This window comes from Vipera berus (genome assembly GCF_964194415.1).
Source record: "Vipera berus genome assembly, chromosome: 4".
Lineage (NCBI taxonomy): Eukaryota > Metazoa > Chordata > Lepidosauria > Squamata > Viperidae > Vipera > Vipera berus.
In genome coordinates, this window is record NC_138206.1 from 18,711,736 (window position 1) to 18,729,678 (window position 17,943).

Here is a 17,943-nt window from a genome sequence, read left to right on the forward strand (position 1 = left end):
AGTAGGCAATGTTTTTAAATTTCCTCATTAAAACAACTCATTAGAAGTATCAAGCATTGATGAGCAATAAATCACCTCATTACAAAACAACCTCAGTTACAATTACGTTACTGGAGCTAGACTCCAGTGCTGATTCTCTTTTGGTAAAATTAATATTATTAGGCCTAAAGAGGTTCCAAATTCCATATTTATTTTAAAACAACACTAAATTTAGGGTAGGGAACCTTTGATGGGGTTCAAACAACTTGCTGATGCTTGATTATTTGGTTTTGGAGGATATGATTTACAGAGAAGAATCCATGATGAAGAAATACTAACAAACCTCCATATAGACCCTTTCAGTCTAAGGGAGGGGATGCAGTGGTGCAGTGGCTTAATGACACTGGAACTGCCATTCAGAAATGGTCTTCACTCCAGTAGTTCAAGCCCAGCTCCATGAGACGGTGTGAACTCCTGTCGCTCGATCCCTAGCTTCTGTCCATCCAAACAGTTCGAAAGCAAGCAATATTGTGAGTAGATAAGTGGGGTACAACTTTGGTTGGAAAAACTCAGCTGCTTTTGTGTATGGCTGGATCTGGTTGGATGTGAGGCTTCGCAACACGAGAAGAGGTGAAACCAGTGGAGGAACCTGGAAGAGACAGCAATTCCGAGCACTGCTAGCTAATTTGTGTAAAGCTAGTTTTCCCCCTTATGGTGCACCAAGGATAGATGCACAAGCATCAAACAGAATGAACTAGCAATCTAGGCTGTCAGGACTGCATTGTGTCTAGCATGTGTAGATTTCCCTGACATTGTATGCCATTGTTGTTGTTGTTAGCTGCAAAGTTGTGTCCGACCCATCGTGACCCCATGGACAATGTTCCTCCAGGCCTTCCTGTCCTTTACCATCTTCTGGAGTCTGTTTAGGCTCAGGCCTACTGCTTCAGTGACTCCATCCAGCCACCTCATTCTGTGTCGTCCCCTTCTTCTCTTGCCCTCAACCTTTCCCAGCATTAGGCTCTTCTCCAGTGATTCCTTCCTTCTCATTAGGTGGCCAAAGTATTTGAGTTTCAACTTCAGGATCTGGCCTTCTAAAGAGCAGTCATACACTAAATAAATAAAAACTCTAAGGTTTATGCTTACTTAATTAATTATTAAATGCATCTTTTGAAAAACAAGTGAGCAGAAACTTTTGTTTAAGAGTAACTTTAATTTGATTTGAGTTAAATACAGTTAACAGTATTACCTACTGTGTATCAACCTTTCTGTCATATTAAATTTCCATTCAGTGGCCAAGTTTTGAGGTCCTCAGGTGTTACAATCTATTGTATTTTTTTATTGTTGGGGGAGACCTTAAGTTCTATATTCATTCTCTTTATATGAAATAACAACAATGTATGTGATATAGTTCATATTTTTCAGTCAAGAAACTCCAGATGTAATCTCTTTCATATTGATCTTTTGGGGTATTTTCGTTTGTTTTGCATCTAAACCTCAAATTTGTTTTCTCACCTGAACGTACATCCTGACCCTAAATCATGTTGACATTAAAAAAAAAATCCCTAAGTAATTTAATCAATACGTACTTCTATCTAAGTGGCATAAACTTCCATCTCTAGTTATATTTTTACACTATCAGTTTGGGAAAATGCCATTAATCACATTCCTATTTGTTTGTTTCACACTTATAGAAAAAGCTAGCCTGTCAATACTAAATTATCCGTGTAGTAACATGTGCTTAACTAAACACGCTTATCTATTAAACGGTACTACCTGTCATGCTTCTGTTGATTAACCAACAGTAAACAGCAATGGATTCACTGTTTATTGTTGATTGATTGGCAATGTTACGGCTATTTCCCTAATACAAAACTCATTGCAAGAAAAATGTCTAAAATACTCACAAGAAAATATTGTGTATCTGTGCCTGTGTCTGCTTTTCAAAGTACAAGCTTCTGCTGAATGACAAATAAATTACCAAGTAGCTCATAAGAACTAAGTACACAATACTTTTACTAAACACTAGCAGAAAACTAGAACTTTTTCTGTTCAAATTCCCTAATCTAACCTAGATTGGCAAATTATTCCAAATTATATTTTTAATCAGTCAAGGTTTTAGCAATCTTTATAACAACCAAGTAACATCACACTATCTTATACAATTGTACCAGAACTTGCAAATAACTAAATCAATTTTAGAATGGCTCATATCTCACTTGAAACCTTGTAAAGCTTCAGAAAATAAATCAGAAATGGTAAATTATTTTCTTTTTTATTTGGAGGTCTCATGCATATCATGGGAATTTAGCAGCTAATAAATTCAAATAAATAAATGAATGAATAAATAAATGCCATCTGGGGATGTCTTAGGCAATATAGTGCCCACAGATACTGTAGTATTGACTCCTAAAATAATTGTCATTTTCATCAATAAAGTCTCTGTTTTAAATATAGACTTCCAAAGAAGAATGGTGGGCTTAAGAAAACTGTGAAAAATAGAGCCAAAATTTGTAGCAAAAGACAGAGGGCTGCCAAGTAGATTTGCTTCTTTGATCCTCTCAGGATAAAGAAGGGATATGAGATAACCCAAGCTGCATTCCATATGGTTGCTTCACACAAGGAAATTGAAAGCAGTGGTTTCCAGAGAGTGGAAGAACCAAGAACTGAATTTGCCAACCGCCCACAGAGGTTTCAAATGACACTAAGTCCCCACTTCTTTTGCTAACTATTTTTGGAAATTTGTCTATTTATTACTTTAAAGAAGTCATTTTATTCAAAGTGACAGGTCTGGAAATATACTAAGTTAGTGCCTTCAATCCTTAATATAAGAAAATGAAAATATATTTGTATAATTTTTAATTTAAAATAACCAGCAACAAGTGAAGCAAGTTTTGACTTTAGAAAGTTTTAAATGGATTAAGGGTTCAGAAAACATTAGAATATTGGACTCTGAAAATTAATATATTGTAATTCATTTTAAAGAATAAATTTATTTTTGTGGGAAAGAATTGTTTTTGATACTGGAGACATACAAGACAAACAACTTATAATAGCATTCAGAGATAGTTTTGAGGAATTGCATTGGGATTTTGAATCAATAAGGTCAACTATGTTGTATTTTTTTAAGATTATGCTATTCCCAGAAGAAGTTGTTACAGAAAAAGTTATGTCGTAAATTATTTATTTATTTATTTATTTATTATTGGGACTTATATGCCGCCCTATCTCCCGAAGGACTCAGGGCGGCTAACAACAATAACGTACAATAAATACAGAAGTTAAATAAAAATTAAAATTAAAGGCCCCTGTAGAATAAATCAAAATTAAAATTAAAATAAATTAAAAATTAAGAGTTAAAAATTAAAAACATAATTAAAATCCCTGTCAGTCCAGGTCAGCCAGGTGGAAAAGGAGTGTTTTGAGGCCGCGGCGATCTGGGGCCATCCGAAGCTCAGGGGGGAGCTGGTTCCAAAGGGCTGGCGCTCCCACAGAGAAGGCTCTCCCCCTGGGGGTCGCCAACTGACATTGTCTAGCCGACGGTACCCTAAGGAGGCCCTCTCTGTTTGAGCGTACTGGGCGATGGGAAGTCGTTCCCGGCAGCAGATGGTCCTGCAAGTATCCCGGGCCTAAGCCATGTAGGGCTTTAAAGGTAAGTACCAGCACCTTAAATCTCACCCGGAAGACAACCAGTAACCAATGCAGCTCACGTAGGAGGGGTGTAATATGGGAGTATCGGGGTGCTCCCATCACTACCCGCACGGCTGCACTCTGCACCAGCTGAAGCCTCCGGGTGGTCTTCAAGGGCAGCCCCATGTGGAGAGCATTGCAGTAATCTATACGGGAGGTAACGAGTGCATGGGTGACTGTACGTGGGGCATCTCGGTCCAGAAAGGGGTGCAACTGGCGTACCAGGTGAACCTGGGCAAATGCCCCCCTAGCCACGACTCCAATATGATCTTCAAAACTGAGTCGTGAATCCAGGAGGATGCCTAGATTGCGTGCTCTATCAACGGGAGGTAACATCTGTCCTCCTATAACCAAAGATGAAACCTCTTGGACTAAACGAGATTATAGCTGAGAACAACTTGAATAAAACTTGAAAAAGAATTGACCAGGGTGAAAATGGGACATGTTGCTATTGTGAGCTGCTATTTCTGATTTGCTGACATCTGGACTGGAAAAATGTTATGTATTGGATCTGCTTACAGTTAACATGATATTTAAGTCTTTTTCCCTACAGTCACTTTATGTATTCTAATCTGACAGGCTTTGTACTTAATTTTTTTTCCACTTAAAATAAGTATTTTTATGAGCTTATTTTCTTTAAAGAGAAATTATCCCTCTTTGTCATGTTAACTTTTAGGCTTTTGTTTATATTAACATATTTTAATTTCTTTATGTCTCTTAATGTGGTTTTCCTTATAGCTAAGAGTTCAGAGATTGATTTTTTAAAGAGATATGTTGTTATTTGGGATGGTTTTTCTTTGGATTTGCTGACATCTGAAGTGGAAAAAGGTTTTATGGTGAGTTTGATTACAGTTAAACGTAATGTTTAAACTTTTTTTTCCCTATAGCTATTCTATGAATTCTAATCTGATGATAGCATTTAACTTGTATTTAATTGTTGTATTTAATTGTCTTTCTACGTAAAGTAAGAGTTATTTGTGAACGTGTTTTCTTTAAGGGAGAAATTCTCCCTTTTTGTCAAATTAAATTTCAGACTTGTTCATAATATCACTAGGATATTGAGGTCACTTTAAATGTGGATTTGCCTACAGTTAAAGAGTTGAGATGTTTATATATGTTAAAGTTATTATTCTTCAGCTCTGGGCTGAAGAAGCTTCTTCAGTGAGAAGCAAAACATTTTCAAAGAAAAACAAGAAAGTCCAGTTGCTTCTTGAAAAAGCACCTTTGGGACAACCATGACCTGGATGACTAAGAATCTCCATAGACATTTATCCACCCAGTATTTTTATTATAGTATTTTTGAGTTTCCCACAAATCTTTTCAAAACTGGATTGTTTCCTTTTTGTTTGATATTCCATTTTCAGAATTTCTACTATCATTTATACTGTGGTAGAATTACCTCTGGTCTATATGAAATAGCTGATTTTGCTTAAATCTAATGATTCATTCCTCATAGCATTTGATTTTGCCAACTATTGCTTGTACTTGTTGGTTTTTGATTTCCAAATCTTCTTTATATTTTCTGATGCTAAGCCAATATTTTTTTATTAGGCTTGTCCTGATCCTTACATTTTTCAATTTTTGCTCTTTCATATTTTTAAAATTACTTGCTTCTGATCTTAATTTCTTTATTGTGGCCTCCAATCTGCTCTTCCACTAGGAATTGAATATGATTTTGATTTTGATTTTCTAATTTCAGTACTCAGTTCTTCCATATTCATCACTGTTGTACTGTAGGCTAGCTGATTGGTCTCTTCAATAGATGTTATTTTAATCATTATTTATATCCTTCATTATAGGTGCCAGGTTTTGTTTTTTTTAAAAAAAACTAGTATAATTATTGGATCTAATCCCCAAAATATGCTTTATTTGCACTAGGTATTTAACAGATTTTTTCTAAATATATAAAATGGAAAGGATATGCAACAATTTGATACTGAATAATCGCTGGTATAAAAGCCTGGAAAAATCCTGTTGATATGATGGAAGAACTACATCGGGGGTGTCAAACTCAATTTCATTGAGGGCCGCATCAGCATTGTGGTTGCCCTCAGGGGGCCGAGTGGGTGTGGCCTGGGTGGGCATGGCCTACTGTGTGGGCGTGGCTAAAGTGTGTATGGCCTACTGGGTGGGCATGGCCAGCTCTACATCGTTCGCATCAAGGGTGCCTATGGGGGCCTGGGCAGGAGTGGGACAGATCTGAGGGTCTCTGGCAGGAGGAGGGTCTCTGGGCCAGGGCCAAGGCAGTGGGGGCCGTTCCCTCACTGTTTCCAGCATGGCTTCGCAGGCCGCATGAAACCACTTCGCGGGTCGGATCTGGCCCCCGGGCCTTGTGTTTGACATGTCTGAACTACATTAACTAAACAAGGTCAATCTACACTCTGCATGGAGAATAAATATCTTACACTATGATAAGCATCCCACACCTTGTATGCCATCCAAACTCTCAGAAATTGCTGAAAAATAGGCCTGCCTATCTCAAGGGCATCCAGGATAATAAAGATTCTGCTAGGATGCACACTGATTTGCAAACCGTTTAAAAAATCATTTCATTATGAGATTTCATTATGGCAAAAACATATAGTCTTTAAAATTAGGCCTTGGCACATCCCTAAATTAAAAATGTTATACGGCTATCTAAAAAGTTTTAAACTTTAGTGAAGCATAACTATTAGCATGGTAGAGGATCTATTTTTAAGCTACATTGTCATCTATTGTTTTACATTATTCCATTCACAACCACTGCCAGCTGTCAAATTAGCAATGTAATTCGTTTTGAAAATCATTAGAGCCTAACACATTCTGACAAGTAAAAGTGAGGAATACTAACAGAAGAATGGAACAAATTCTGCTGGGCTTTTTCACCCTTGTGAGACTATACTCACAAAAGAAGCAGAATGTTAACTTTTTTTTTAGCTCCCATCCTTAGTAATTCCACTTGAATTTTAAAAGGAAATTAAGGAAAAACAACCCCTAGCAAAAAAAACGGTCAGTAAAAATGAACTGAAGTATTTAAAGAAAATTGGCAGGGTCACACTTGTAGCTTTCCTAATACAAAAAAAAAAATAAAGCTTTTGAGCATAGTAAAGTCAATACAAAGTTTTCTTCATATTTCATGCATTGGGGAAGGAATATGAATATACACAGAGAGAGAAAGAGAGAGATGGAGCAAGGGAGGGAGAGGAAGTAAAGTGGGGAGATGGTACTCCTTCAAACATCCTCATCAGAAAGCAGGGATCATTGACAGAACATCCCAGAGCTAAATCCTGCTTTCTTACACCATAATCTGGGCTTGGTGGTAAAATAGAAAGAAGCTTGACTTTCTGCAAAAAGATGAAGGAAACAAAACAAATGGAAACTTTGAGGTTCTGGATCTGCAGCTTGATTTAGTTGGAAAAGGTATATCTACAGCAGGGCTTTTCAACCTTTTCACCCATTGTACCACTTTTAGGATATGACAACATCCGAGAACCACCAGTCGCCTAGCAAGGTGTCAAAAACTTCATGACCAAAAATAAAATTAAAAAAAGGAAAAAAGTGATAAAGTACAGGTAGTCCTCGACTTACAACAGTTTGCTTAGTGACTGAAAAAAGTGCCCCCCAAGCCACAGCCGAGAAAGATACCTGCCTGCCCACCTGGTGGTGCTCTTCCTCCTGTCCGAGGTTTTCATTGTTGTGAGCATGAGGATTGGCAGTGGGGGTGGGGTGGGGTGTGTTTGGTTTTTATTCCCCCCCATCTGCTGGGTGGTTGCAGGTTTTGGTCACTTCACATGGCCCTGGGACACTGTGACCGTCATAAATATGAATCAGTTGCCAAGCATCTGAATGTAAATCACGAGACCCTGGAGATGCTGCAACAATCCAGCTGATCGGTGCTTCTTCTGGGCTCAGCAGAAGCGCCGGGATCAGCACCAAGCTCCAGCTGGAGCCTGGCGCTGATCCTGGCACTTCCGCTGAGCCCTGACAGCCCGGAAGAAGCGCTAATCAGCTGGAAAGCAGCACTGATCCTGGCGCTTCTGCTGAGCCCTGGCAGCCCTGCAGCTCCAGCCATCTCTCGCTCAGGCTTGTGCAGTGCTGCCACCAGTTCAGCTCATTCCCCTCCCCTGCTACCACTTTTGTAGGATGGCCGCATACCACCTGCCAGGTGCCAATGTACCACAGGTGGTACCCGTACCACTGGTTGAAAAGCCCTGATCTAAAGAAAGATTTTTTTAAAAAAACATTATAAATATCACAGTTGAATAACAGGTAAGATATGGTGAAACAGATTTTTTATTTTGTTGCAAAACAATTATTGTCTCTTCTTGCAGCTAGAGCTAGCCTTCTTTCCTTCCTTCCAGCAGTTTTTCAATTTCCCCCCCCAAAAAAGGAAATGGTTAGCTTGGATCTCCATAATGTCAGATTCTGAATATGGGAAATCTACTCCTGGTCTCTACCCTGGTTTTAGCAGCAAAAGCATTTGATCATGCTCAAAGGAGAAGAGAGCAAATTCAGCCTTATTGATTTTCTGTATGTTTCACCAGCTTTTAATCTATCTGATCATGCTACTCATTGAGGGTTTTTTCTTGGCCTGATAACAAGTAATTATGGGTAAAGAATTTACAGTTGCAGAACTCCCCTGTAAAGCTAGGAGAAAAAGAATAATTAGAAAGTCTGTCCCCTTATGCAAACACAGAAATACTGATTCTAAATTGAAAATAACTCACTTGCCGTAATCCTTATATCAATAATGCTTTCATCTAAATAAAGCTTGCTAAAGAGAATTTTAGGAGATTCGTGTTTGGAAAGAATCACTTTTTTATTCAAGTCTGACAGTCTCACAATGACTGATCAGTTGGAGGCTAGATGAAACTGCCTTAGGACCACATCTACTAGGATTTCATTATCTAATATCTAGCAATGAAGAAGGAAGCTACGCACAAAAAAAATCATAAAATAGGCCCATAGATAGGGCTTAATATTTATCTAAAACAAGCTTGAAAGCGGTATAAAATCAGATTGGATCAGTGGTTGCATCAGCAGTCTTGAAAGCAGGAAAAGGTATGTGTCCCAGTCTACACTTCCTGTTTATAGCCTACAATAAAATATGCAGATATCTTGGATTCTTATTTTTCTAAAGATGAAACTAGCATGTCCTGAGATGTGCTCTGGTGGCCATAGCCTGGAGTTCAGTCCTGATGGGGTTCAAGGTTGACTCAGCCTTCCATCCTTCTGAGGTCAGTAAAATGAAGACCCAGATTGTTGGGGGCAATATGCTGATATTGCAAACTGCTCAGAGGGTGCTTTAAAGCACTATGGGGCAATATGGAAGTCTAAGTGCTATTGCTATTGCTATTTGCAAATCTGTGAATGTTGCACTCAGAAGACAGCACAAAGAATCTATTCACCCTCTACCTTCGGCATTGTGACCAGACTCCATTCATCCTTTATCTTAGTATTAGCTCTTACTCCACCGTTATCATTTTTAAAACTGTTAGACCTTTTTGCAATTTACCAAAACAATATTCCTCCAAGAAGAAAACAGCATTCTTACCTTGTCTTTATTTTCAGAGCCAGAGGCTTCAAGTTTGGTTCGGATCACAAAAGGGGTGGAGAGTCTCAGAAGGACACGTTCAAACATGGCTGCAATCTTTGGAGAAACAATGTCAAAGCAGTCCTGGAATTTCAATGTCTTATGAACCTCACACTTGAGCTGCTTCCTGAGTCCTTCACCCAGCTGTAGTACCAACATGCTGGGATCAAACATCAGATGGAAAGGAAAAGCACGGCAGAAGGTGTTAATGCTTATCCTCAGATCTGAGGGGGACTGGGATGTCCCTAGAGGAAGCGCTTTTGTGATATTTGCATGTTCACGCTCTTTGATAATAAAAGTGAGACAGCTGCAGTTGCCTGGGTTTAGGTCCTCAGAACATATTTTATCGTTTACAATCTGTTCCACTTCAACATCCAGTTGGTAGATCTTCCTTGCTGCTGCCTTCACCATGCCCATCATGGCAAAGCCAACAATCTGATGGGGATGGAAGTAGTGAAGCATAAGGTTGCCTTCAGGGAGCTCTTTGCATAGGAAAGAAGGGGATTCTGAAGTGACCTGCCTCCCAAACGAAGTCCTTATGTGCTCCAGCAAAGCATCAAAGCCATTAAAAAAATCTTGCAAGGTGCCACCCACAGCTCGAAGAACTCTCTCATTCTCATTGAAGCAGATATTGAAGAATTCAGCCCCAAATTTCTCTTGTAGCTCCTCAAACTTTAAACCTGGAATAGACATAGGTCAGTATGAAATCACAGTGGAAATAATGATCCTAGGAGAGACAAATGTTTGGGAAAAGAGATCAACCTGGTAAGTTAGTGATAGACATTTGGGAGGAGAGTCTAGCTGTAGAGAAGTTTATCAAAGAATGGGACACTTAAAATGAGTCAGAACCCAGAACCATTCCAAGACCTGTAATCGCCAAACAGGTGTGGTTGGATGGCACCAGCTCACAGAATAAATAAAATAGGGTAAGCAGGCAATTATTGTGAGGTATGGCTTTTGAAGTGGAAGATAGCAAAAAGTATGGATAGCAATCACGTGCAGCTTAAAAAAGTCTTATCTCTGATATATTCAATGACAAGAAGCAGAAATCAACATTAAGACAAACACAAACATTACAAATTAATTATTAACATAATGAATAAAGCTAATGTTAGATGAATTTGACCACTGCAGATTAGAGACCTTAGAGGTAACGGTAAATCCCAAATGCATGTTCTCCAGATGTTCAAAATGGGAAATGTAAACATTTTTCTCACCATCAAAATAATGCTAAAAAGCATATGGCATTGATTTCCCATGCACAAGTATTCCAGTAGATACATTCCAGTACATAATTAAGACTATGGCTAAATATAGTCTAAACTGTATTATTATTAACATCACATTAACAGAGCAATCTAGTATATGTCCACAGAATTTATGTTGGCAACTACATGAAATTAAATGATAGTTAACAACATTGAGCTTTATGGGGTCAGTTTCTGAATTACAAGCTACAAATTAACCCCTTTGCAAATAAAAGATTTGATACATGTACCAGGCCAGTGGTAATAGCATGGTGTTTATTAACTTTACTATTTAACATACTAAATAGCTTCCTTTAAACTGTATTTCATCTACATATAGATCGTACAGTCCCTTAGTAAGCTTTAGTAAGGTAAAGATTCATAAATTTATAAAGTTTGCTAGAGTCCTCAGTGTGTGTGCGTGTGTGTGTGTGTGTTCTGGAAGATTTATCCAATATCATCACACAGATGCACCTAATCTAATCTTTTTCAGCAAAATTTGAAATTATTCACACATGAAAGTTCTACCCATATTTATAACAGGGATTGTGCAACTCCTGAGGCTAGAAAAACTAAGTTGATCAGTGAAATATTCAATTTCCTTTGCAACATTACTGGGGGAAAAGCTTATTTGATCAAAAATTCACTCACTTAAAAATGCAAATGCAGGAGGCAAATAAGCTCCTAGAATGTTTGCAGACAATGAGAATTTCCTTGGACAGCTTTCAAAAAAAGATGAAGTATACAAAGTACAAAGCAGTTTACTTGTTGATGTTCTAGTGACTTGCAAATTTCTAGGAAAGCATGACATGAACAACCTAGAGGACATAAATCAAGACTTACAAAAGTATGAGCATTTGTAAAGCTCTGGTGGTATTGCTTTTATTGTCATAAAAGAATCATTTGTCATACATTTGCCAATTGATATGGAAGCAAGTCTGAAGGAAACATCACTCATACTAATACAGGAAATCTAAGGCAGAAGAATAAGCCATTTGGAAGAAAAAAGGATTATAGTAAGAGGTTCAATTATTATAAAAGAGAAATACACAGGGCTTAAGAGAGGATGCTCTTCCCTCTTAAGATGGAAAAAGAGAAATACCTACTCTAAGGATTGAAAGGTGTCAAAACTCTGATTTAAAAAAAAGATTTTTCTTTCTACATGATCTTTGAGTATTTAGAGCAACTGCACAATCTCAGGTTAAGATGAAGATCAGTTTACGAACACTGATAGCTAGAATAATTATCTTTATAGGACAGTAACCCTATTAAGCAACCTTACAATAAAGATCTTAGCACTCCTTTATGCATTTCACTCTCAACAGCTATCATCTTATTGAACCTTCTCTGACAATTCAAAAAGAATCTACCTTCCTATAAACTCAAAATAAATGTTCACTTCCTGAATTCTGGGATGATTAAAGAACGGGTTATGGAATTCTACTGATTTAAGAAATGCATCAGATCCCCTCCCAGTCAACTCAGAGAGATGGGTCAAAAATGTGATTGATAAATAACAAACTTTTCTTAAGTCTAACATATTTTGTATCATTTAGTTTCTAGTTATTTTGAGTTATTTCTGTCACTCTTTTTCAAAACATGGTGCCCAGAACTAAGCATAGAATGTAAAGTGGATCTTAGAATTCAGAATCTTTAGAAACTATACTTTTATTATTGTAGCCTAAAATTCCATTTACTTGACTTTTCTTTTTTGCAGGCATGTCATTCCACAAATTATTTATTTATTGGTTTGTATGTTTATTTTTTATTTATTAAATTTATATGCTGCCCATCTCATTTTGAAGAGACTGTGGGTGGCTTATAGCAAATTCATGTTCAATTTGTCATTATTTACCAATCCAGAATCCTTTTCATCCGTGCTATACACTTTTCAGTCATCTTCATATTTATTAAGTATTTGTCTCCACCTCCTCATCCAAGTCATCATTAAAATAAAGAGTACCAAGCACACAACTGATAGTCTTTAAGTTTCTTTGAAGAGGACTTGTTAAGAATTAAGTACAATCTCTGAGTCTGCTATGTAGCCACCTAGTTGCAAGTCCATCCAACCCAAATTTACACAGCCTGCTAATCAGAATTCCTACACTTGAGTTGCTTAACCTGAATGGAAACAACCTTCTGCTTAGATACACATTCATTTCCAAACAAAAGTCAAAGTGGAAAATAACAATAGAGTACCAAGAATATTTGCGGTACGTTGGAGAATTCCTGAGACATCTTCAGTTTCATCATTGCCAGAATGGTCTGCGTAGGAGCATCGGTTGGAAATATTGTGGAAATTCTTTTCAGCATCCCTATAACTAGAAAGAAACATACAATTGATGGTATATGGTAGCAAAACAAAGACCATCTGAGTATTTTAAACAACAACTCTTTCTGAGGAAGAATGATCATTCTTTTTGAAAACATAATCTAATACACAATTTTTCAACCTTGGCAGCTTGAAGATGTGTGATCAGCAACTCCTAGAATTCTGAGTGTTGAAGTCCACATATCTTCAAGCTGCAAAGGCTGAGAAAGACTGATCTTCCATCTTTTTTTATGGAAATGAACCAGCAATCAAATGCAACAAGCAAGAAAGTGGAATCTGAAGATCCATATTTGTCCACAAATGTATAACATATTTCTCCTTCCTAAAACAGAAAAAACTCTGTAGTTTCCAAGTACTTGCTTGCAGGTTATCTAACAGGGAAGCTTATAGCCCTCGTTGATATTCTGAAGAAAGTAAAGAAGGAGAAACAAAACTAAACAGGGAATAGACACACAGGTATCATCTTAACCCTTGAGGTCTAGGAATGTGAATTTCAAAAGAAGAATGGACACTTTGCTCTAGTTTCCACTGCTTTTCTTCCATATCTGTGCTATACTTGGCATCAAACTATGAGCAAGTTTGAAAGGTGATTCCCTAAGCAGCAGCTTCTTCTGCTATTGTAGCCTGAGGTACTTTCCTGACGTGTCTGAATTGTTAACTAAGAAGAGTTGAAAGGATAGCTTGACTAAAAGCCCACAAGGATAAATGTCTAAAACTTGGGAAACCTCAGAAGCTTGTGCTGAATTTTAACACATGCTTGTAACCTAACCTGAATAGTATGCCAAAGAATCAAGGGCATAATTGGAAACAACAAGCATTATTTGCTTAATCAATATAACTCCACAGCTTAATCAATACAGCTCTTGCAGGTGTCTCATCCATACAATATTGCAATGAGAGCCAGCAGTAGCTGTTAGATCCAATTCTACCATTAAGCAATGGAATAATCACCTCCAGCTGCAGATGTTTGGTTATCTTTCAGAACAAGGATTTATTATTATTGTGAGTATACTGCAGTATATGGAGATTGGTACTCTGAAATTTTCTGCCTCGTGAGACAAAGTAATTTGGCAAGCACGTCTATCATGCACCTTCAGTTGGGGAGCAAAATAGTAACAAATAATAGTCAATGCAGACTAGGGAACACAAAAATAGATACAATGAGATGGTGCCAATTAGTTTTATGAAGCATCTGTTGCTTTATCATATAAATTGAAGCTGCCTGTTACTCAGTTGAATCTAAATATTGATATGAGTGATCAATCTTTTATGACTTTGTTTGAAAGTCAGTGAATTTCTATGGCAAAGGTGACTTGAACCTGGGTGTCCCCAGTCATACTCCAACACCTTAATCACCATGCCATGCTGGCTTGAGTTTTGCTTGTAAAACAAAAGAAAGACACAACTCAGCAAATTCATAACTACGTCAAAGGCTTCCAATGCACAAAATTCAAAGTTCAATTCTTATATTTCTAATTAATGAAAGATTAGGTAGCAGCCAGTAATGAAAGAAGACCCATTTCTGTTTTTAGTCACAACTTATTTGGACATAACTAGACACATTTAGCCATTCACCTGGTGCCTTATTAGGCAACTGTTTATAGTATTTAGTAGCCTACCTCCATCTGTTGCCCTATAGATATCTTGGAAATAATAGCCCCAAGCACTATGGCCAAGAGAAAAAAACTGTGGGAAATATACTGCAAAAGAGATAGGAAAGAGAAAATTGCAACACACTGGTTTAATAATAACGTTTATTTTTATTTTACTTATCCAATTTATATAGCCACTCATCTCAAATCTTTCGTGTGTGTGTGTGTGTGTGTGTGTGTGTGTGTGTGTGCATAAAAAATTGGATTGCTAACAAAGAATTAAAGGGAGACTGGTATAGCTATTTCAAGCTGCTTTGCTCTCATCAGCCAGCCACACCCTTCTGAGATTCGAACCTGGGCTGCTTGCACATTAGGCAGTTGTTTTAACCTCTAGGGCACAGGCTCTTTCTCAATTTGGATCGACACGGTGCATCAAAAGACATATGTATATATTCATAAAATCATATAAAGCCAGATTACAGATACAACACAATCTCTCTCTTTCTCTCTAGCGCAGGTAAGAAAAGTATAATCCATAGATATTAACATAACCAGGAAACAAGGCCCTTAGCCCACTTGGGAGTTCAGGGTTATTTTATTTCACTTTATTTTATTTTATTATTTATTATCATTTGTATAGAGCACGGTGGGTCATGTGGTTAGGATGCTGGGTTGGAGGTTAGCAAGCCCGTGTTCAAGACCCGAGTGCTGCTGCATGGTGGGATGAGCTGCCCTCATTTGCTCCAGCTCTTTTGACGGGGACATGAAAGGAGCCTTCATGGGTATCCCCCAGGCAGCAGTGATATCACCGGTTAATCCTTCAACCCAGAAACACCTTAAATGGTGCCTGCTGCACTATCGGGAGAGGGGATCATTTGTATGCCATCAACAAAGCTTCATTAACATCTCCTAACAACAAAATATTCATAAATGTGCTCACTTATCATGTGGTCACTTAACATCTAAAACCATAAAACTGTCACCTCCAGGGAAAACTATCAGTCAGTATTCCTTTAAACCTATCCTCTAGATGTTCAGTAAAAGATGATGGTCTTTTACCTGCTTTTAGAACAGCAAGAAGGTATCCTCATTTTAAAAACACAGAAAATGATGGAATTCTATAACAAAATTCCAAAGAATTAAAATTCTAAAAGATCAAAAAAAAATCTCTGTGTATTGATGACAAGTTCACCAACAGATCATGCTTTATAGCATCATGGGATGGGAAGATTCTGCTTAAGGAGATTGTCCTGAAAATCTGAGGACTGTTAACCTAGAAGGGCTATATAAACCAGCACTTTGATTTGTATCCAGAAACCTACTACCAGAATCACAAGATGAGTGTGATTCTGTTGAACTGGGGCAGGTCTGTCAGCAATTGGACATTTGTGTTTTAGGTGAGCTGCGATTTCTGGGTAGTCTTTGAAGGTTGTTCTAAAGCCCAGCCAACCCACCAAGAAGCAATGCATGAGTGACTTTGCCAAAACTCCTGTTGCAAAAATGGCACCTTCTAGCATACAAGTTGAAGACTCTCTTTCTCTGTTATATACAACTGCTGTTCCAGTAAAAGTTGTAAGTCCAATGGGAGGGGAAAAAATTCTAGACCTTACCAAGAACTAAAAATGGAGTTTTATTGTGTCTAAGCACTGTCTAGACAGCAGTTATTCCATCTGAGGAAAATTTAATCTCACTCCAATCGTTCCCATTTGGATCAGGATACTATGATCTAATGGTACTGGATGCTCTCCAGTTCTACTAGATGTGCTCTGGTCCCGCTAGAGAACTAGAAGGACTATAAGGATTGCCGTCTTTTCTTTTTAAGTCCTGTGCAGCTTATCTACAAAGCAACTAAAGGAACTGAAGACTGAAGATTGAAGACTGAAACTCAACTGGAAGGATTGGAATTAATCTGCATCTTCCAAGTTCTTCTATGGACAAATCCCAACCACTTTTTCAACAACCCTCCTGCAGATCAGAAGGTTAGAGACCAGGTGGGAATTTGTAGAACCTCTAAATGGAGGATATCTTCAGAGGGAGCACATAGCCTTTAAGACAGTCAGTGCAACTTCCTCCTCTAAAGAAGTATTCCCCATCCCTTGAATCCAAATATCTATTCTTTCCTGGGCAATTCAAATAAGTCAGAGAGGTAGGGAATCCAGCCTCTGCTGCTTGTCTCACACTACCCCGTCTACCTCTTCAGACTCCACAGACTCAAAAGAATGCTGGATGATATCATAGGACACTGTTACAGTGATCTTTACAGTAGAGATGTGAAATATAATAGTAGAAACTTCCACAGTAAATCCAACTTCTTGCCAATTTATTACTGATTCTGGATATTGTTAAAGAAGCTATTGGTATTTGCACTTAATTGGTATTTGCATTTACCGTATATACTTGAGTATAAGCCGACTCGAGTATAAGCCGAGACCCCCAATTTCACCCCCCAAAACTGGAAAAAGTTATTGACTCGAGTATAAGCCGATCCGCCGTTCTGCAAGCCTCTGCCGCCAGCAGAGGCTCGATCCGCCATTTTGCAAGCCTGAATACACAGGAATACCCTGTGTGGCCGCGGCTCTCGGGGAAGCCCTGGCTGTCCGCTTCCTCGCTCCACGCTGCCATTCGGGGCCCGCGCGTTCCCCAGGCAAATCGCGGCGCCCAGCAGGCGAGGAAACACGCCCGCTCCAGTCGCCCCCCCTTCCCTCAGGAGTCGCGAAGCAAGTGACCGCCCGGAGCTTACCGAGGACTTGCGCGCGGCCGAGGCTTCGGTGCTTCCAGGATCGCGCGCACCTCTCCCAAGCCGCCGCCGTCCGGAGAACTGCCGAAGTTTGGGGAGGTTTGGGGAGGTGCGCGCGCGCCTCCCCAAACCTCCCCAAACGTCGGCAGGTCTCCGGACCTCCGCGCCCTGCCTGCCTGCTTCTTTCCGCTGCGGAAAGAAGCAGGCAGGCAGGGCGCGGAGGAACGGAGACCTGCCGACGTTTGGGGAGGTTTGGGCGCCTCCCCAAACCTCCCCAAACGTCGGCAGGTCTCCGTTCCTCCGCGCAGACCTGCCGACCTTTGGGGAGGTTTGGGCGCCTCCCCAAACCTCCCCAAACGTCGGCAGGTCTCCGTTCCTCCTGCCGACCTTTGGGGAGGTTTGGGCGCCTCCCCAAACCTCCCCAAACGTCGGCAGGTCTCCGTTCCTCCTGCCGACCTTTGGGGAGGTTTGGGCGCCTCCCCAAACGTCGGCAGGTCTCCGTTCCTCCGCGCAGACCTGCCGACGTTTGGGGAGGTTTGGGCGCCTCCCCAAACCTCCCCAAACGTCGGCAGGTCTCCATTCCTCCTGCCGACGTTTGGGGAGGTTTGGGCGCCTCCCCAAACCTCCCCAAACGTCGGCAGGTCTCCGTTCCTCCGCGCAGAACTGCCGACGTTTGGGGAGGTTTGGGCGCCTCCCCAAACCTCCCCAAACGTCGGCAGGTCTCCGTTCCTCCTGCCGTTTGGGGAGGTTTGGGCGCCTCCCCAAACCTCCCCAAACGTCGGCAGGTCTGCGCGGAG

At 39.6% G+C, this 17,943-nt stretch overlaps 1 protein-coding gene across 1 annotated transcript in view; it reads right to left on the reverse strand.

Moving 5' to 3' along the window:
- GUCY1A2 (guanylate cyclase 1 soluble subunit alpha 2) overlaps positions 1 to 17,943 on the reverse strand; it is a 194,517-nt gene that overhangs the window by 150,734 nt on the left and 25,840 nt on the right. The window contains exons 3-4 of the mRNA XM_081326290.1: positions 12,685 to 12,806; positions 9,200 to 9,918 (exon numbers count right to left, since the gene is read on the reverse strand). Of these exons, the coding sequence (XP_081182416.1) occupies positions 9,200 to 9,918; positions 12,685 to 12,806 (841 nt within the window). The remainder of the gene's footprint in view (positions 1 to 9,199; positions 9,919 to 12,684; positions 12,807 to 17,943) is intronic.